This window comes from Colossoma macropomum, unplaced genomic scaffold (genome assembly GCF_904425465.1).
Source record: "Colossoma macropomum unplaced genomic scaffold, Colossoma_macropomum, whole genome shotgun sequence".
Classification (NCBI taxonomy): Eukaryota; Metazoa; Chordata; class Actinopteri; order Characiformes; family Serrasalmidae; genus Colossoma; species Colossoma macropomum.
In genome coordinates this window covers 31900537-31921654 of record NW_023494803.1, presented here as the reverse complement: position 1 = coordinate 31921654, position 21118 = coordinate 31900537, and the positions used below count along the sequence as shown (strand labels likewise).

General features: G+C 40.5%; 1 protein-coding gene across 1 annotated transcript; it reads left to right on the top strand.

Annotated features, from left to right (window-relative positions):
• Positions 1–642: 642 nt before the first annotated feature.
• On the top strand, positions 643–19948 carry tgfb3 (transforming growth factor, beta 3). The gene is made up of 7 exons (XM_036593170.1): positions 643–1474; positions 7312–7475; positions 10392–10521; positions 12164–12271; positions 13445–13613; positions 14791–14944; positions 18615–19948. Exons 1-7 carry the CDS (start codon positions 1126–1128, stop codon positions 18771–18773), a joined length of 1233 nt encoding a protein of 410 aa, XP_036449063.1. The 5' UTR covers positions 643–1125; the 3' UTR covers positions 18774–19948.
• The last annotated feature ends 1170 nt before the right edge of the window (positions 19949–21118 follow it).

The following is a 21118-nucleotide window of genomic DNA, read 5'->3' as shown; positions in this document are numbered from 1 at the left end:
GAAATAGTAAATAATTATTATGAGATTTTAAGTCATAATTTTGAGAAAATTTCTGAAAAAAAATTGAATAAAACACTAATAACTTTCTCAGGTTGCTATTATGAGTCATAATAAATAACATGAGATAGAATCTCTTTATTATGAGATAGCAAGTCATAATTATAAGATGCTATGTCATAATTACGGAAAACTTTCTCAGTATGATGACTTACTAAATGGCTATATATTTTCTCCGTTGGCAGAAAGGGGCTTCCACACGGCTCTGTATGTTAGAGGTGGAGAATACATTTTGTTTGCATGTTCGTCTAAAGATCCACTAGGGGGCGCGCATGCATGTAAAAAGGTGGTGGCGTGCGTGCATGTATTTGTGTGTGCGTGAGAGAGAGAAAAGGAGAGAGAGAGAGAGAGAGAGAGAGAGAGAGAGAGAGAGAGAGAAAGAGAGAATTGAGATTTCTTCTGTATGCGTGGCGTGGACAGTTCTTTTAACCCATTTCTAGTCACCACTTTTTTGTTCTTGACTGAACCGCTAAAATAATAAGAGTTTTGCTGCCCTTTATCCAGGCTGTGGCTAAGAAGCTGCTCTTCTTTTGCCCCTCCTCCGTCCCGGGACGTCACGGGCCCCTTCCCTATAAAGAGCCGCGAGAGCCCCAAAGCTCATCTGCAGCGAGAAGAGGCGCGAGGGGACGAGGGTACAGAGTCCGTAACAGCAGCTGCTTTAAGGGAATATGCTGGTGGGACAGGAAGGCTTTGAAAAAATAAACTCTTTAGCGTAGCAGACACCCATGCATTAGCCATGTTATGGAATTCTCCAGGGATGCATTTTTGGAGTGCAGTGCATGGCTGCTGAGCTTAAGTTTACAGGATGGAGAAAACTCCCTCACGACTTGAACTCCAACCGACTGAGAGGATAATCTGGAATTTACTTTCATAGTTTTTTTTTTTCTTATTATTTTAAAATATTTTTGTCTAGATTTATTTAGAAGTATTTAATTTTTTTCATCAACTACAGCTCACCTTAAGTGAACTGGAACTCTCGTTGGTATTTGGACAAGTGAGGACACACGCACATACACACACGCACACGCACTCACACCCACACTCATACACACACACACACACACCACCATGCATCTAGGCAGAGCACTTTTGTTTTTCCTCCTCCTCCTAAACAGCGTGACCATGATTTTCTCGCTGTCTACTTGCACCACTGTGGACATTGACCACATCAAGAGGAAGCGAGTGGAGGCCATCCGGGGACAGATCCTGAGCAAACTGCGACTGACAAGTCCACCGCAAGCTCTAGGTCCCAATCAGGTCCCGTACCAGGTGTTGGCACTCTATAACAGCACTAAAGAGCTGATAGAGGAGCTGGGCAGGGACCGGCAGCAAAGCTGTGGCCAGGATAACACAGAGACTGAGTACTACGCTAAAGAGATACACAAATTCAACATGATCCAAGGACCACCTGAAAACAGTGAGTAACCATAAACAGCTGTTTGTTTTACTGGTTCAAGAGATTTTACTACCCTGTTTGATTTAAAGTCTTCCAGTGTGGGACAGTGACAGCCTATGATCTTACTAGGAATAACATAAGGCATATTGTTTTAGGCAACAGCTCTGGTTGATTTCTGTCATTAGATCACCACAGCTGGAAACACACCACACAGAGTAATAATGTCATTTAAACTGTGGTACTTTGTGATGGAAACTGATGTGTATGTATGAGAATGACCTTCAAATAACATTTTATTCTGGCATCACACAACTGAAGAGCACAATTGGAAAAATAAAACGGAGCACATTCAATAAGGGAGGTTATGTGTTTGTAGCCTACCTTCCCACTTTAAAGAGTTTAGGATGTTCTTTTGGCTATTAACTGCAGGCCAATGAAAGTTCAAGAGGGAGCTAAAATGGTAAACAGAGGACATGCCTTTATCAGATCGTTTATTACTCTCCATTTTAGCACGTTCACCTGAAGCTCAGTGGAAAATACCTCAGTGGATTTTTCCATGAGTCCACAGCAGGCCAGGCCTTGTGGTCCCATCCAAGTTCACACAGGCCCCAGATTTCAGGGGTCAGCTCTTGAAACTGCTGTGAAATAGAGGGGAAATAGTGATATGTCGGGCTAACGGCAGGACTTTCTCCACCATTTCACCCCCTCTTTAGAGGAATATTAGCACATGCACTGTCCTCAGCCGTGACTGGAGCGGTGTGGGAGCTCGCCAGTCCTTTCCTACTGAGCTAACGACCAGACTGTCTCAGGCAGCCTTTCCACTGGAACCATTTTAACGAGCCTTGCTTATACTGTCCACGGAACAAGTCGTCAGTGTTTTTCCCCCCTTGTCAGACGCCATAACCGCAGTTTATGTACATAATTGTCCTTTTACTCTTTGTCTGGAACCATGTGTTAATATCACGAATGCTTTATAGCAGCCTTTGTAAGTTTTGCACAGGCCTGTAAAGTGATGCTTTTGAGAGCCCATGCGTTCTCTTGTCATCTAGAGCCTCTCTTGATTAATAATGTACGTTTAACGTCAACCAGCTATCCCATCTATGGCTTAACTCTGCATTCTCCATTGCAGTGAAGTCTCAAGAGAACACAAGCTTTTTGGAAAGTGAAAGAATTGGACTTGGGCCTGTGCAGTGATGGAAGCAGGTCATTGCATCATGTAACTGTTTTTTCAAATCAACAGGTGTTTTATGCTAGAGAGACACTGAACAGACCGTCCTCTGGCTTCCAAACAAGCCACTGCGCCAAATGTGGATTTCAGGTCAACTAGAGTGCTTCTGACACTCAAAATATACACTCCCTCAGCTACTTTAGCTGCCATACTAAATATATGGCTTATGGTTGCCTCGTCATTTCAAAAAAGCAACTGGCCTGGGTGATCTTTTGGTTATCAAGCAAGCACCCTTTCAGCTTTCATTCCCAGCATATGCAGATATCAACACAAGAGGAAAGGATTTGCTCCCTCATCGGTAATGGTTTCCAGAGTCAAATAATTATGTTTATTTCTAATTTCCATTGTGTAATTTGACCATTAAGGGGGCCTGTTTTGCTAGAATGTGGTTGATGTCAGCATGGAGAAACCATGGAATGTATATTCACAGTCCACTCACACCAACTAAACTACTGACTTACGCATGAATTGCATTTCAGCTGTGTGTGGAATGTGCATGGAATCATTAGTTTTTCTCTTTTTTTAAACATTTTGTCCAAGCATTTATCCTTTTAGAGACTTTAGAGACCTCAACAGATCACGCTTCTAGTGATTTCTCCTCCTTTGTTTGTCTCCAAAAATAGCCAACCAGAGTAATATCACTTGAAAGCATTTTTGAAATACCAAGTTTGTTTGCCCATTGAGCAGGCCTGAATTTGGTGGGAAAAATGGACCGTTAGAACGTTCTCAGTCTCACACCTGCATTCCATAGCCTGTGCCGTGCTAGCTTTGCTTTGGTAAGCTGACTTTTGACCTCTGTGGCACATATCCCAAGAGATAGCAACCCAAGATCTGAACCCAAGAAAAGAAGCACAATCTAACTTCTGTTTTACCAACAGAAGTCAAGACGTTCTTCCACATAGATTTTGCAAGGGCCACATTAATTAACGTTAATTGAGATAGTTAGACGAATATGACCTGATCATGAGGATGGTTAATAGTATGTGGCATTAGGTAATCAGTGATTGAGCAGGCAGGGAGGGGAGGATGTGGACTCGAGCTGCAGACAGCACTGCTTCTGATATATGGAATAGTAAGAAGGTGATGTAATTTCCAAGCAAAACAGAGACCAAATTTTCTGGCCAATACTGGAGGGCCAGAGTCCTCCCCCTAACTCCACACACACACATGCACACACACACAGAGGAGATTTTTTCCTCCTCTTCATCCCTGATCAAGTGGAAAAAAGTCTTACTTCTGCAGCAAGCCTTAGCGCATTATCTCATCTAAGCGTAGTCAGCCTACAAGACTGTGTGAGTGTATGTGTGTGTCATGATTTATTCAAGAGCCGCCTCATTCAGAGTGCAGAGACACACAAGAGCTCTGTGTTGTAGTGGTGCTGCTTACTCTAAGACTTTAAATAGCCCAAAGAGTCATTCAGTCAAATGGTCACTTAACATAGGTCAACAACAAAGAGAATGTAAAAGAAATGCCTTTGAAATATCTACTGGGTGACCCAATTTCAAAGAAAGTGGAATCATTTGTAAGTAGATAATAATATTAAGTCATTTATGGCCCAAAATGAAGAAAATATAATAATTTATACAGCTAACAATACTGTGCAAAAGTCAGAGACCATCCTTCATTTATTTCATTTCCAGTTAAAATGGCCATTGAGTCCCAGTTATTCATTTTTCAGGGAGTATTTCTGATAAGATCAGGTATATGACAATTATACGCGTAAAGAAGAAAAAAAGAAAAAAAGACAAATGGAGTAAAGACAAGTGGAGTAAAATGTATTAAAAGATATTCTAACCTGGTAGGCCACTGACAGATAAACAGTTCTTTCATCTTTGAGAGAGAGGAGAAAATCAAGCCATGTTTGTTTCTGATCTGAAAAAAGTCCACAGGTGTTTCTGTCCATCCTTCTACTTTGAGAAGACAAAACAACAGTTAAGAGACCATTACTGGAAAAATGAAACAAAAAATAAGATAATTTCCTAATCAAACAGAGAAGCTTTTGGTGTTCTCAGAACAATGGACTGACCACTCCAGAGTCCAGACCTCAACATCATTAAATGCATTTGGGATTATTTGGATTGTGAGAAGCAGAAAATGCAACTAACTTCTAAGACTGAACTTTGGAGGTGTGGAAAAATATCCCTGCAGATTTCTTTGAAAAACTGAAAGCAATTGTCCTGAAAAGAATGGAAGCTGTAATAAAGGCAAATTGTGGACACATTAAATACTGCAAAAGGGATATTTTATTTAGTTGTTGAGGCTTCTGTGTTATTTGCTGTTAAATATATGTTTGCACTTTTTCTGACAATGAAAAATGAATAACTTGTACTTAATGGCAGTTTTGATTGAAAAATAAATGAGTGAAGGGTGGTCTCTGATCTTCGCACAGTTTGAACAAGAATTTCAATTCTTTGAATTTATTTCTTCCCATAGGAGAGGGACTAGAACATGAACCAGTGTTTTCTTAGGGCAGACTGATTGATAAAGAACTCTCTTTTGTACTTTTATAGTCTGAGAGTTGAAACCCTTTTTTAATCAAATTAAAGCTGATAAGAAATGAAATCAGAGGGGAAAAAAACACAGGTCTACATTGACTCACTCTGAACGTTGTTTCTTGTTAAACGCGGTCCAAATTCTTCCTCAGCAGCTGGCCGGCACGTGACCCTCTTTGCTCCTCTGTTCCATTTCCTGTGTTTACCTCCACTCTCTGACATCTCCAGCAGCCCTCTGGGCGCTGTGGCTGTCCTGACTGCAGAGATTACTTTTTCAGAAGTCTCTGTGTGATGTCACCTGTCGGAGGATGGAGGTACATCCCAGACACAGGAAGAGAGAATGGGGGTGCTGGGCCAGCAGTGTCTGGGACACAGCCTTTATAGGATGCTTAGGGAATGATGGAGGACTGTAGTTGCTGCTGTCCTTTCTCTGGAATTGTACGTTTTTTGAAGATGATCTCACCGATTACCTCAGAAGTTAGATATTATACTCACATACACCGTGTAAGAAACTGAAGTATTTTATTTGCCTAATTGAAAATGATATATTAGATACAAAGCAATGATATAAAATAATGTTTCTAAGAACAAACAAACTTTATAACACAAATTAAATATACTCTATATGTCTTCTATGATAATTAGGGTATAACCGATAATAGACCAACCAATATTTCTAATATGGAACTAGATTTTATGTTTTTTACCTGGATATTTTCATTCATGCTGACAAATGTTGAGGTCAGTCTCCTGCTGATGTAAGCATCTTGGTGCTGGCCTTCAACTCAGATGTGATAAAGGGGGTTGTAAATTATAATTTTGTATTTTACCCAATTATGCCAACAATCCCCCACACTCACAGTCATGGAACAAATGACCTACAGACTAATGCCTTGGCAAAATTAGGCCATAATGCGAAATCCACCTTAAACCATTGCAATGGGAAAAATGAGGTCATCCAAAAGGAAACCAAAGACTTGATTAGAATTTCAAATCTCCTCTCAAAGAGGGGCTTTCCACCTTCAGCAGGAGGACCACAGCACTGAAAGAGAACGATAGACAGTGCAGAGCAAGACTTTTGTAGATTCTCAGGCCTTGTGGAAAGTTACTGCGATATTTGACTGAACTTTGAAAAGGTTGTTTGGAAAAGGGACATGGAAAACACAGTTATTAGTCTAAGTGCCAGATCTGTAAACAGGTATTAAAGATCAGAAGCTTTATGAAGAATAGCATTCCAGGCCATCATGTTGTCATACAATTCTTTCTGTGTCCCTGTTAACTGCATCTAAATAGCTGATGACTTGGCTGTAAATCTGTGTTTCCATGTGGCTTATAAAATAGTAGCCATGTGCTTGTTTTGTTCGGCACTGCATGCACCCAGGCTATAAAAATAATAAGTGAATTGAGTTGCATTAGCGTCCAGAAAAAAGAAACGAATGCCTATCTGGAGTGCTTAAGAAACAGGTATACACAGGAATCTGTCCAGAACTGCACTGCACAGCAGTCCATTTGGCATAATCTGTTTATTACATAAATATAGCCTACCACATTTCTCATGCCATCCAACCAGCTAGGGATTTCATGGATTGCTAATGGACTGTGGTCTGTCATCAGCTTGCTCAGCTCTTAGAACTCATTTAAAGTAGTTTTACATGAAACAGTGGAACGATCTGATTATCTGAGAGGACACTGAATGCTGTTTGTATCGCTGTTCAAAGGCATGATTGCATATGTGGGCAGGTCTGGCATTAGAGCAAGCACAAATCACAGTTTTGCTAATCAGCTGACAGACATTCCTCCTAAAACACTCAAGCTTTGGGAGTTTACGGCTCAGAGGCACCTGTTCTGTAGTAGAGTGAGTGGGAGGAACCGCATTGGTATCCCAGGCCCTTTCAGCCTAGTTCACCAACCTTGCTTGGGACATTTGGTTTTCATTTTATGACTTCAACTTGTTGCTAACTTTTCCTCCGTAAAGCACAAACAGATGGGACGTGGCTTTGCCTGCACACTCTCCTCAAGCGAGTAATCACTTTCATTCACATCAGAGGGAGATTGCGATCTGAGAATCAAAATTGAATTTAGGCAGTGATGCTCCATAAAAATGGACTGGGAGAGACCTTTGCCCTCTTGCCTTGCAGATGACCTGCCCTACTGTCCCAAAGGAATAACATCCAAAGTGTTTCGCTTTAATGTTTCATCCATGGAGAAGAATTCCACCAACCTGTTCCGAGCAGAATTCCGCGCTCTGCGGGTGCCCAACTCCAGCGCCAAGAGGAACGAGCAGCGCATTGAGCTCTATCAGGTAGGCATGTTACTCTTTTGTGTAAGTGGTTTTTCATGACAAATACAGGACTTGGCTGAGTCACTAATGGATTTTAAGAGCTACTCTACAGTAAGTCTCAGGTTGTAACTACTGATGAGAAATACTGTAAAAGCAGTAATAGAGTTCACACTAAAGAAAAGACCCTAAAGTGGCAGAAGCAGATGCTAAAATACATTTAACCCCTTAAATTCAGGGTTAATTATTAATACACTTAATACACATTATCCAGTAGCTACTACACTACAACTAATGTGTAAGTTACATAGTTATATGAATGAGGAAAAGTAGATCCACATGCCTTAGTGTATAAGGCTAATAATACGGCTCCCAACAAGAGCAGCTTTTCAGGAATGATTTCTCAGAATCCTAGTATTTCTATAACTCACTTTCACATTATTCCTTAACCTCTTAAATTCCTAGGCTTATTACATACAAAGATTTATTTTTCAGGAGCTATCAGAATTTCAATGCAAACTAATGGAGCTGTTCTTAGGTCATAGAGGTGTGTTGGGCCTGCCGGTGGGCCCGTGGCTTGTTAAGGGGTTAAACATTTCAAATTCCCAGACTTACTATATTCTAATGCTTGTTATTCAGCTTTTACATTGAAAACAATGCACAGTGACAGAGAGTTAGCAGTGAGAAATTGAGTCCTGGACCCATCTGACTGAAGGTGTTAAATCAGAACTATGGGGAGAACCAGTGACCTAGAAGAATGCTACAGTTTTTGGCTTGAGCATTGAGCTAACAGACATTTCAAAGATGAATACAAAAGTTCTTTGTACCAACAGAACATTAATAAAGTTGGTTGGCCTGTACATCTTAAAAATATTTTGGCAAAAAATATGCCTCTCACAAGCTGCTTGCAATCACATGTCTTAATATTACAATTACAAAGCATAGTCTCATTTGAAGGAGGTCTCTCTGACCCCCTGGCCCACAATAAAAAATGCAATTGTTGAAGAGGAAGAAACGCCTTTTCTAACTACTGCAGTGCCATGACCTGAAACTTGAGGCGAAGAAAAGCAAACTGTCGCTGTCGGAACAAACCTTTCTTCGCATCTCCGTTTTCTTTGTTTTTACACTTTTTTTCCCATAATTTGAAAATGCCAGCTGTCCTTTATGTTGTGTTGATATTTCATGTTGAACAGACCGTTAGAAATGGTTTAAAATTACTTAAATTAAAATCTTGTAACATTAACTTACATTGAATGTTAAGAGTGTTTTTTTTCTGACAGTGACAGTTTGTCTTAATCCCTTAGATCCTAGACTTATTATTTAGCTATTAATCTTATTATTCAACAAGTTCTATGAATAATTCAGTAACTATGGAACTAATATTTGGTAGTTATGTAGTTATGAATGAAGACTTGACATGTGGGTCCACTGTCAGCCTTTAGGGTGTAAGGGGTTAAAGGAATCTTTTTTCTTTTTTTTTAATTCGCACAGTTAACTCCCAGGCCAGCAGTTTCTTAACACCAGACGCTATTATATATCATCATGGATCTGATCGTGGGACCAAAAAAGGACACTGAATACTGAATTTATATCAAGTCCCCTAACTCTTGCTTCTCCACTTTTTCAAGGCACTGATCTTTATTCCAGGCGCCGGTGAATGGATTATACAGAAGTGCATTTGCACAATTTAGCTGAACAAAGGAAGTATTCTGAGAAAGCCTGAGTAAAGCTTGCTTTTCTGCCTCTGTCATAGCCAGAGTGTGGTAACATAATACGCTGAGTGAAGGTGAGAGTTGTAGGAGATATATTGTGCTTAGAGGCATATTATAAATACACATATAGTCTGTGTATGTACATATATACTTAGAGTGTGTGTATGAGGTGAGGGGGGATTTTGGGTCGGTTTCCTCATTAATCTCCCAGGAGAGGCTGGGAGCCCTGATCAAGTTCCAGCGTTTCCTGCCAGAGAGACGTGCGTCTCCGGCCCTGCATACCACTTCTCCTCTCCGCCAGGCGCTGGCCACGGCGCAGGCCCGGCCTGACAGGACCACAGATGGTTTCCAGGAGCCCTGCAGGAGATAGAGGCCGGGTCAGCCACTGGAAGGAGGAGGCAGAGGGGAAAGGGAGGGGAAACGGGGGTGCAAAGCGAGACCCTCGCCCCCACACATTTGCCTGAAGCTGATTGGCAGGAGTTCTAGAGGCTCAAGCTTTAGTGTGGGCTGCCTGAGTGGTCTCACAGGACCCCCATCCTTAGCTTGAGTCTCACAGGAAGTAAGATTAGGTCCTGACGCTGCTCAAAACCTACTTATTCCAGCCTCCTTATAGTGAGTCAGATAGTTTTGGAAACTTCTAATGCACTATGGGGGAGTATAGTGATTTTATCAAGTGAAATGAAACATTAGATGTAATAGTATTGAATGTGGTTTTCAGCTACTTCAAGGCCTTCTGAGTAGAACGATCTGGTAATTTTTTTTTTTTTTTAGCTTAGAACAACATTCAGAACTATGCTTTATTACCTTATTTTCCCAAATAAGTTCAAGTGTAAACCAGTGTGGTGTAAATCTTGGAGGGCGTTGGAGAAGCAGTTTATTCTGAACCGGTAAAAGGGGCTACATGCAGGCATTAACATGCAATATGGGGATATCTCACACACCGGGAGTCACATTTTCCATGAGGGAGAGAGGAGAATGCTTTGGCCTCGGGCATCCTTGAGTGTCTGGCTCAGACAGCGCTGGCCAGGCCAATGTCTGGAGCTTGTGTGTGTATGTGTGTGTAAGTGTATGTTACCATATGACACAACCGCTCATACTAGCAATCAAAATTTTATTTTGCTGTAAAAAAAATAGCAAAAACTACATCTAGAATAGCTTGGAGTTGAAGTTAGGACTGAACTGAGTGTCAGTGTGCTAATGACGCTGCTATCTGCTGTTTGATTGTCAGATACTCCGACCCGATGAGCACATTGCGAAGCAGAGGTACATTGGGGGCAAGAATGTTCTGACCAAGGGAACGCCAGAGTGGGTCTCCTTTGATGTCACAGAGACAGTGAGGGAGTGGCTCATGTACAGAGGTGAGTTAAAACTAACATTACACTGATACTGATACTGTAACAGATCTGATACTGGCACTGGCAATACAGGACAGGTATGAACAATAGATAATACTGATACCATGAAGCAATTGCTGACTGAGTGATGCTTTCATGCACACCAGTAGATGGAGTTTAACTGAAGCAAGCAACATGTAATTTAATTTACTGTATATTGCAATTCAGGAAAGTTTTTCCAAAGCAGCAGTGTTACTATCTGTGCAGGACTGGAACCCCAGTCACCAGTGTGTAATCCCCACATATAAATCCCTGTTTTTTTTTTACCATAATAAAAACGTGGTGCAGCAAGTTAATAACACCCCTTACTGCCAACATCATCTTTGGTTATTGTAATAAGCACATTATGGAATGTGGCGTTTTCTTAAAGAGATTATCTGTATTTTATTGGTGGGATTTCTAGCGGTCAGTACTGCACCAGAGGGGGCACCCAAGAGTGATGATGCTTGTAGAACCCAAGCTGACCCACGAGCTCTATTCCCGGGCCATCTCTGAGCTGAGCCTCACTGAATCAGATTTTGAAGAACACACTTCCAAGAGGGAACTTGTACAGTCTGAGGGCAAAGGGCTGGGGGCTCAAGTGCCCCTGGGGTCTATCTGTGCACGTGGCTGAGCACGATCAGCAAAGATTTCAGTACATCAAATTTAATGAAGCACTGAAAGTTCAAAAAGTTATCCAACCACTAAAAATGCCATTCAAGCACAGTATGTTTTATTTGTGACACCTAACACTGTCTTTAGCAAAATATTTACACAGTGAAATGGTATAAATATCAGAATTTATAAGCACCTGCTGAGTAGTATTGATATCAGTACTCAGTATAAGCAAATATAAGGATCAGCGTCAGCATGGCTTATAAAGTGGTTTAAGGTATTCATAGCCAATAAGGCTATCTGATAGGAATATCTAAAAGCAATTGGAAATTAGTTTCAAATACTGGTATTAGATGCACATTTAGATTTGGGACAGTAAGATTTCTCTTGGACGTCTGCACTGCAATAGTATTCTGGACTGGAGATACCAACAGAAAAATAACCTTAGCAGAGGGTTATTTTAACCTTTTTTGCCAAGTCTCTTATTTCGCTGCCTAAGGAGTCCATATGATTCATATGTAAGCTATAATTAGCACTTTGGAGTTTCTGAAGTGTCTTACCAAGGTAAATAGCTTGAAAATAGATATTAAGAACCACCCTAGTTGAGTTTGCATTTTTCAGTAGGGAAAAAAAAAAATCTGGAAACTTATTCTAAAGAGAACAGTTTCGAAAACAAATGTGTTTGACAGTAAATTGTGTTTGTCCCAGCCTTAGTTGGAGTGGAACAGTTGGAACTTAATGAACTGCAAAATGAAAATGTTTAAATCATGGTTTCAGGAAGTAACAAATAACAATCTGTATTAATACAAAAACAGTTTTGACAAGGCACAGGATTTAGACCGTTTGGTCAGCTTCTAGCATGCCTTGCATGCAGTGTTCTCTTATATTTCTGTGATTTAGCACTGTTTGACTATAGTCATAAGGTCAGAATGTCTGAATGATAAATCACAAGGAGCAGAACTACAACACAGCTCTTTCACTGAACTGCCTATTCTCTTTAAATGCTGTGCAGAGACTAACCTTGGCCTGGAGATCAGCGTGCACTGTCCCTGTCACACCTTCAACCCAAATGGTGACATCATTGAAAACGTCAATGAGGTGCTGGAAGTCAAATTCAAAGGTGAGATGCACCGGAGCCAGGAAAAGCACATAGGCTTCCATCTTTTTCCTCAGTTTGATTGCGGTGTGGGTGGAACGATGTAACCTATATGCATCAGTGAATTAATTCAGAAGGCAACTCTGCTGTTTTACAAAAATCGTTTTGGATTGAATTGAGCAGGCAATTACAAGCCAAAGTTTTACTCACTTAAATAAATGAAATTCATTGATTTTAGTGGTACTAAATTGTACAGCTTGATTAAATACATTCTGACTTTTTTGGCACGGATAATCGTGAGTCTTGGTTTAAAAGCTTAGTCAGCAGGTCTATAAAGTATTGTAACATATTTGGGAAATTGCCATGTTGCATCATTACTTTGTGAATCAATGCTAAATACTACAGAGAAAAGTTTGGACCACTACTTGGAAATTGTGCTTGGGTGATGTAGTTTTCGGGGAAAAACCATTTCACTATTTTTGTTGTTTTTCATTTATTTTACCAAAGGTGAAAATGCCAGCTGCCCTTTTTATTCATGATTAATGAACAATAGAAATGTTCTAAAATTACTTAAAAAAAAAAATTGGTTCCACTATCTTCCATTCAAAGTTAAGAAAGTTTTTTCCTTCACTGTAAAGTTAACATTGTGGAGATGAGAGGTTTTGCCCTGACAACTCATCTCTGCTTTCCTCTACCATTTCTACCCGGGATAACATAAATGCCTTCTGAAGTTCTATCCAACACATGTGGGTCTAAGTCGTAGAAGAAGATAATGCTGAGAGAGAAGGACAGAGATTGTGAGCTTGATCATGGGAACACACTTGAGTGTGGAATCTCACTTAGTGCTGGGGGGCCTCGGGGTCTGGGGGTTTTGGGAATTCTCCCTACTCCATCAACGGGCTTCAGTGCGAGGAATGCGCTGCTGCCACGGGCGCTCAGACTCTTGGCCCTGAATTAAAGAGGGGCGTCCGTATCCACTGGCGACGCTTCTCCTGGGACCTGAGCTGCTTTTTCTATCAGGGACAGATTGGATGAGCAGACGGGTGAAGGGGGAGAATGGAGGGGCCTGTTCTGATGGGATAAGTTGCAGAACAATGACCAATGGTGGGCTGAAATACCAGAGATTGGAGAAACAAAGCAGTGGCGTGGCTTTCATTTGTCCTTTAGCACCCACTGAGCTGTGTGGTTGTTGTGTAGGTATGGATCAGGAGTACGATGAGAACCGCTGGGACCTGAGCCGACTGAAGAAGCAAAAGGAGCAGCTTCTACCCCACCTCATCCTGATGATGCTGCCGCCCCATCGCCTGGACGTCCCACCAACATCCAGACGACGCAAAAGGGCACTGGACACCAACTACTGCTTCTCGTGAGGAGTTTTTCTAAATAGTTTAATAAATAGTGTTTCTTTAATATAAAACAAGCTTGACAGCAGATAAGTTCATAAAATGAGTCTGTTAGTTCCTCACTGAATTAGCAGGAAGCTGTAGGCAAAATTTTAGACATTTCTAGTGTGTCCACAATGATGAACGTAGCTGTAGATGATTCTAAAATGACCAAGAAAGCTAAATAGCTCCAAGAATGGAGTTATAATAAATTGAATATTCAGAATGCCTTGTGGTGGTGAAATCTGGAGGCAGATAACTTGACAAAAATTGACTGTAAATAGATAATTATAATATATTGTTTGTCCAAAAATAGTATCATATAATAAAACACTTAAAAATACATCTTGATGTCTAGTTTATAACATGCAGATCTGCACTGTATATTATTGTAGATAACAACATAAAATTAACATGACAAGTGATTCCAAACTTTTGAACAGTTTTATATGTCAATAGAAGTATTTATTGAAATAAAAATCATGAACAAGAACAGATTCTGTCTTTCTCTTGGCTCACCAAGGAATCTGGCTCACAGAACCACAACATACTGCCACAATGGAAAATAATAAAAACAAAAATCAACAACAAAACATTTATATTTCATCACTGAAGTGAGTTTGCCAGTCCTCTCTAGTCTGCATTCCAATTACTATTAGCACACCACAGTTCCCTTAAGAGACCATATGACTAAACCTCTAATTGGCATCTGACAGCTTTAAGCATGGAAGAAGAATCAGCAAGTTGAGATCTGTCCCTGTATTCAAATCAGAGTGGGCTCGTCTGTAGTACGCTCCTCACAGCGAGGATCCCTGACTTTACCTCACCGACAGCATTAGACGCCTGGGCCCAGTCCAGGAGGGAAAAAAATGACACACCTCGCAGTGGAATTTCTGAGCCTCCAAAGACACAGCCTGAGCTGTTTATAAGGCAATACAGAATGAAAATAGAAGGCTTAAAACGTCAAGTAAGAATTAGCTGTATTACTTCATTGAGGCTATGGAAATGTCTTCAAATGAATGCATTGAGTGTGCCAAGAAAGTAGAGTACCGGAATAAAGAGGTATATGGTGTGCTTGGAAATGAATAGAGAGGCAGTGGAGCAATTGATCAGTCACTGTCTGTTTTATTCTCTCTCTCTCTCTCTCTCTCTCTGCTGCAGTAATTATGAGGAGAACTGCTGTGTTCGCCGGCTCTACATTGATTTCCGTCAGGATTTGGGCTGGAGATGGATTCATGAGCCTAAAGGATACCACGCTAACTTCTGCTCAGGGCCATGCCCATACCTGCGCAGTGCTGACACCACTCACAGCACGGTGAGCGAGGGACACGAGTGGGACATGATCCTGTTTATTTGTTTACTTATTGCGACTTTTACAGGGAGGGCCTTTTACAGCAACAAGAGCAACCATATAAAATAAATAAATGTCTCCTTGCAAGTGCACCTTAATAGTATGCACTGAGCTGCCACTTTGTGGGTATATAAATACTGTAGTCCATTTGCTTTGATGCAGTTTGTCAGCCTCCCTCTACTCCATCCATCAATGGGACAGGACAATCAATAGCCCCACTGCTTTTATTACTTGGGTCATTCTTAACACTGCATTTAAGGAACCTATATGGCAGTGGCACAAGTGTATCAGGCACAGCAGTGTTGCTGGGTTTTTAAACACCTCGTTGTCACTGCTGGGTTGAGTGTACACCACCAACCAAAAATGTCCACCCAGCAGCCTCCTGTGGTCAGGAACGAACCACTGATGAGAGGTTAGAGGATGCCTCTACACAAACTGTGTAAGGATGACAGTGAGCCACAGTCTGTAACTACCCTTATAAAGTGTACCAACAAGACAGGAGTTTCTAAAAAAAGTGTGCAGTAAGTGTTTAAAATCCCAGACACAGCTGTGCCTGATACATTGGTATCACACAACATCATGCTACTACCATGCCAGTGTCACAGATGCGTAATGAATCCAAATAATATCAGCTCAGCTGTGGTCTTGTAGTGGTCCCTTTACAATGATGGATGTGGTAGATGGGGCTGATCAATTGTGCAGCAACAGATGGGCCACAGTGATTATTTATCTAGAAAGTGCACCTACGTGGTAGGTGTACCTGACAAAATGGCCAATAAGTGTAGCTACAAGGCAGGTGCACCTAATAAACTGGCAACTCAGTGTAGCTTATTTAAAGGACCCATATCATGGAAAACTGAATTTTCTTCACATTCAGTGTATTAAATGTTTTAACCCTTGTGTGGTGTTCGGGTCTGTGGGACCATTTTCAATGTTTACCAAAAGAAAAAAAATTATGCAATTTATTATTTCAAGCCCAGATTCCTTGGCCTTTGCTGGTTTTCGGTGAAGAACATATAAAATAAAATTTTTAATGACTTCACACTGTTCACCCCTACACAGTTATATTACACATGTGGTGTTGGGGGGAATAAAAGTGTGGAGGTGCTGTGTTCTCCTCCTATATGGCCTGCTGTTAGTGTTAGTGTGGGTGTGTGAGGATGGACAACATGGACAGGCTGCTGACTGGCTACAGCTGCTAAAGGAGAACCCTACGCTGACCACTTGTGATATTTTAAACATCTGGTACTTTAACTTAAATTATTATGGCTGTATTGATTTAAAAAAAACAATAATGCAGCGGGTTCACCAGACCACTGAGTAACAAACACATGAATACCACACAAGGGTTAAAGTGGCATGTACACACTGTTAAAGTTTTAAAACATATCATTCATTCCCCAGTGCTTATAGTACATACACGGATGTTAAGCTGCAAAATCAACCTGTTTTGAATTAATTGATTTAGCAACGTCACAAAAACGAACACATTTACAGTTTTATGCAAAAGTTTGGGCACCCCTGGCCAAATGACATATTTTGTTGATTTGTTTTAAGGAAAAAGAAGTAACATCTTTTGCAGCAAACAATATTTGCAAATGTTAATGCACAGTTAATTTATATTTGATTAACTTAGTAAAAAGTAATTGTGCCATGTGTAAAAGTCTTAGAAGTTAACTTGTTAGGCCCCAGTTGATTCCTCAGAACTAGTTAGGCAAGTCAAGAATTTTCAATTCCAGAGTGTAATAAATTCTCTGACACCTCTAACCTTGTGCGAATACTCATCAACCACAGACTTCTGTCACAGCATGACAGGATCTGAAAACGAAGCTAAAAAGATATTAAAGCGCTTCCAGCTCACAATTTCCACTCACTGTCTGAAATGTCTTTAAGACGTCAAGGCAAGATCTGGAAGACTAAGAAAGCTGTCAGACAGAATTGCTCACGTTGATCAGTGAAGCAAATCAGAACCAGCTAGCAGCTTTTTTAACCCTGCCCCTTCAGGAGTGTTTCAGCCCGGAATGCTTTTTGAATACAAGGCAGCCAATCAGAACAGAGATAATTTACATATATCAGTCTTAAAGGAACAGCAAGAAAACTTGCTGTTTTTTTTATTTTAAGGGATTGGAAATTGGTCATGTAAAAATTAATTGTGACAGTTTTTGGTACATAAAACCACATAAATGTCATAAATGAAGAATGTAGGGGATGGGCTCTTTAAAATTCACACAAAAGGTGTGATGAGGAGCAGACAAGCTGTTCAGTAGGGGTGCGGGAAAAAATCGATTCTTAGATGCATCGCGATGCGGACGTGAACGATTCTGAATCGATTGACAAATGTCAAAAATCGACTTTCTAAATATTTAATTTATAACGTAATGTTGACGGAACGCAAAAGGCGGAACTTGGAAGTGCGGAAGTGCAGCGCCCGGACAGTCTGTGGCGGCACCTAACAAAAACACAGCTGGATGAGCGAGAAATCCGACCGGCTCCCTCTGCAATTAAGCCAGGTTAGATCAGGAGTCGCAACACAAATGATAACATATTGTCCTTTCAACAAAAATCAAACCACCTTAGGAGCCGCAACATTTAATGTCCAGTATGTCTCAGTATGTGATAATGTCCTGGTATAGGCTAAACAATATAAACGAAAACACAGATTTACTCTGCTCTGCTTTAAGCTTTAACTATAGCCGCTTTCCTCCCATCTCGGCCAGAAAACGTTTCCTCAGAGGTTGATCAGTTAAATGTCTCTCAACGTTCGACTGTTTTCCGAGGCTGAAGTCGCTTCTTGTTCGAATTTACCCGTTCCACCTTAAATTCTAACTGAGGCGCCGAATGTAAATGCGGCACCATTTAAGGTGGAACGGGAGAATTCAAAAGAGAAGCTGACTTCAGCTTCGCCACTTTTGTAGTGTGTGACAGTCTCTCGTTGCAGATTTACGTACCAGGAAATCAACTGCGGTGTTTATAAATGCGAATAACGCATCGTTGCTAGGTGACCTGCAGTCTGCGCGGCAGTTCTCAGACATTGCGAAACAGGGCTTTCGCGCTATGTTGCACACGTCCCGTCTCAAAGATACTTTACTGACACAGCGAGCGACCCCCCCCCAGTCTCTACAACGAGACCAAAACCGAAGTTACAAACAAGAGCACCGAATGAGAGTCTTCTAGTTCACTTGCCACATCACTTCCATTTGTTTTATTAAAAAAAGATATTGGAAGTAAATTCATTATGGATCATTACAAATACTTTGCTTTAAAAGTACCAAGTCACTTTAAATAACAATAACACCGAGTCACTTTAAAATGTATATTGTCTCTACATTCTGTGTATATTTTGTGCATATTTAATATATTTAAGTTGGTTTTTCTTGTATTTTTATTTTTACTTATTTACTTTCTGTAGAGTGATTAGCTGAGCCTCACCACAAGCATTTCAATGCATAAATGTCCTGACATGTTGTGCAAATGACAAATAAACTTGAAATTCGTTTGAAACTCGTTTTATAATCGCATCGCAAACCTCTGAATCGTAATCGAATCGTGAGGTGCCTAGAGATTCCCACCCCTACTGTTCAGTGTGCAATTTAACTCCACAATAATAATACTACATTCTTACCTTCTTCCACAGTTGCTGAGCCTGTACAACACTCTGAACCCAGAGGCGTCAGCCTCACCCTGCTGCGTGCCACAGGATCTAGAGCCTCTAACTATCCTCTACTATGTGGGACGAACACCCAAAGTCGAGCAACTTTCCAACATGATTGTCAAATCTTGCAAGTGCAGCTGAGGGTTTCGGTATGAGGGCAGCCCCACAGAGGTCCTAACACTTTGGTAAGAAGAGGGGGGGAGTGAGAGGGGCGAGAACTGGACTTAAAAATACCTCTATGTATCCTTCTCACCCACTTTGAGGCCCTGGAGCATGATGCATCAAAGCACTACATCACCTATGAGTTTTGTTTCAAGGTGGATTTGCCACCAAATGCTACTATACCAACCCTCGGACCTCCACATAGACCATCTGAACTGGTTTTCCCCTGCATTTTTTCTCTTTTTTTCTCTCCTTTCCTTGTTGCTTTTTTAGAATTTTGAACTGTCTGTGCCTCCATGCAACTTGTCTTGGGCATTTCTGAACCAGTCGAATCACTTAAAACGACAGTGCTTACTTAGTGACACATGCAGAAGCTGCTTTATCCAGGATGACTCAGCAGCTGTGGTCAGGACACCAAGGACGACTGATAATGCCTACTGGATATATTAAAAACAGACTTAAGAGTTCATGAGCATCGCCTGGCTGTTGCTAAGGTGATCGGCAGGTTTTTCTTTTTCGTTTAAATTGTAAAGCCTTGACGCACAGGATTCATCTATGCTGAAAGTTGCGCTGTGGTCTTCACAGTTCCCTACTGTTCGTCTACAAGACAGGCTAACAGATGCCAATAATCTTACAAATAATGTTAATAACGATACAGATATGCTGGAAAGAAACATTTCTGAAAAATGTTTTTTGTTTTGGTTGTTTACCTCCGTTACACATTGGAATCTTTTAGGGACATGAAGCAGACAATACAATGTAAAATGATGTATGACACTACATGAAATTTAAACTAGATCACAAACTGTACATGTTTTTTTTTTAACTGCTATTACTCTTGAGAACACCTTTTTTTATTAAAAATAGTCTTGGACAAATAAGACTGAATTTGGAGATTTTCTGTAACAGTAATGCAAGACAAAGCATGTAAGGTTCTCTCATGCAGTTGTTGTATAATGGTGTATTGAAAACATACTGTATTTATTTCTGGAATATTTGGAAAACTGGATCTGATACAAGGTCATGAATGCATTGAGTACTGTAAGGGTAGATATAGTGACTGTGGTTTTTCTTTGTAAGATTCTGCGCATTACTATTTATTTGAGCTCCATACAGCCCTTTCAAAATATAGATACCTGGATCCTTTACTGTAATTTGTGTCTATGCAAGCCCTTACAATGGTTTTAAAGAGGACCTGGCTACACTTCTGTTGAGGTTCTTGCTCAAATGTTTGGAACTAACATGCATCAAGCCACTAAAGCCAATGGTCATACACCATCAGTTTCTGTCCACGCTTTAGTACATGATTTGACATATTTGGAATGAGCCCTGGGAACTGAAAAGTGCCTTGTGTTCAACTTCATAGTTTAATGTATGACAGCTACAAGTCTAGGAAGATGTGAACCTTGCTCCAAAGCATATGAAGCCTTCATCTTTTCAAACTGCAACACTGTAGAGTAACTCAGTATGTTATAATGAGAGCGTCAATTGCTCAGATATCTAAGCTGCCTACCAAACACTCTCAGTAGACTCTTTTAAGTCTCCTGTGGTCTTAACAATTAAATCTCTGCAGAAAGCTGACCAGAATATGCTACAGCCATTCACTGCTGAGAGTCAAACTAGCCAAGTGCTGACTTGAGAACTGTGGCTTAGTTCATTAGCAGAGTAATGCCATGCAAAAACAAGTAGCTCATACAGATGCAGCGATCAGACACATGTATTGCAGAGGAAGCTTGTGCTAGCTGTCACTTTCTCATGCTCGTCACGTTACAGAAGGCAGCTAGATATCAGGTGGGATCTCACAAATACTACAGAAATTAAAATTAAAAACGTAAAGTGCCCATGCCTGGGAAAACCATTTTCTGTACATAAAAGAACCTGTTGTTGCTGAAGTCTCAAAATTTCATTCCGTTCAGTCCCCAGTCCAGACAGTCCATATTTTAAAACTAATCATTTTGAAGACAGTTTTTGTGATTTAACATATACCTTCTTATTTAACCAACAGCAGTTAACTCTGCACATTCACGCTAAAGTTATGAGAGGTGTTTCATCCCAAACAGCTTTTTAAAAGAGGCACAATACAGGACAACCTATCACAGTTTTAAAAGCGTGGCAACAGCCTGTTCAATTCTAAGGGATAAATGGTCAAAAAAAAATAATTATGACAGTTTTTGGTACTTAATCACATACAGTATAATACATTTTAAGCAGACCTCAAGGAAAAAGATCAAATACAAGAAAAACATGGGCCCTTTAAACGGTTTAAGATATGTTGCAAAAATTCAAGCATTTAGGATTAAATCAGATTTTTTTTTAACCAAAAA

Coding starts and splice junctions, on each gene's coding strand:
- tgfb3 (XM_036593170.1), top strand. CDS start 1,126: ATGCATCTAGGCAGAGCACTTTTGTTTTTCCTCCTCCTCCTAAACAGC. Junction 1,475..7,311: donor CCAAGGACCACCTGAAAACA/GTGAGTAACCAT, acceptor CTTGCCTTGCAG/ATGACCTGCCCTACTGTCCC. Junction 14,945..18,614: donor CTGACACCACTCACAGCACG/GTGAGCGAGGGA, acceptor CTTCTTCCACAG/TTGCTGAGCCTGTACAACAC.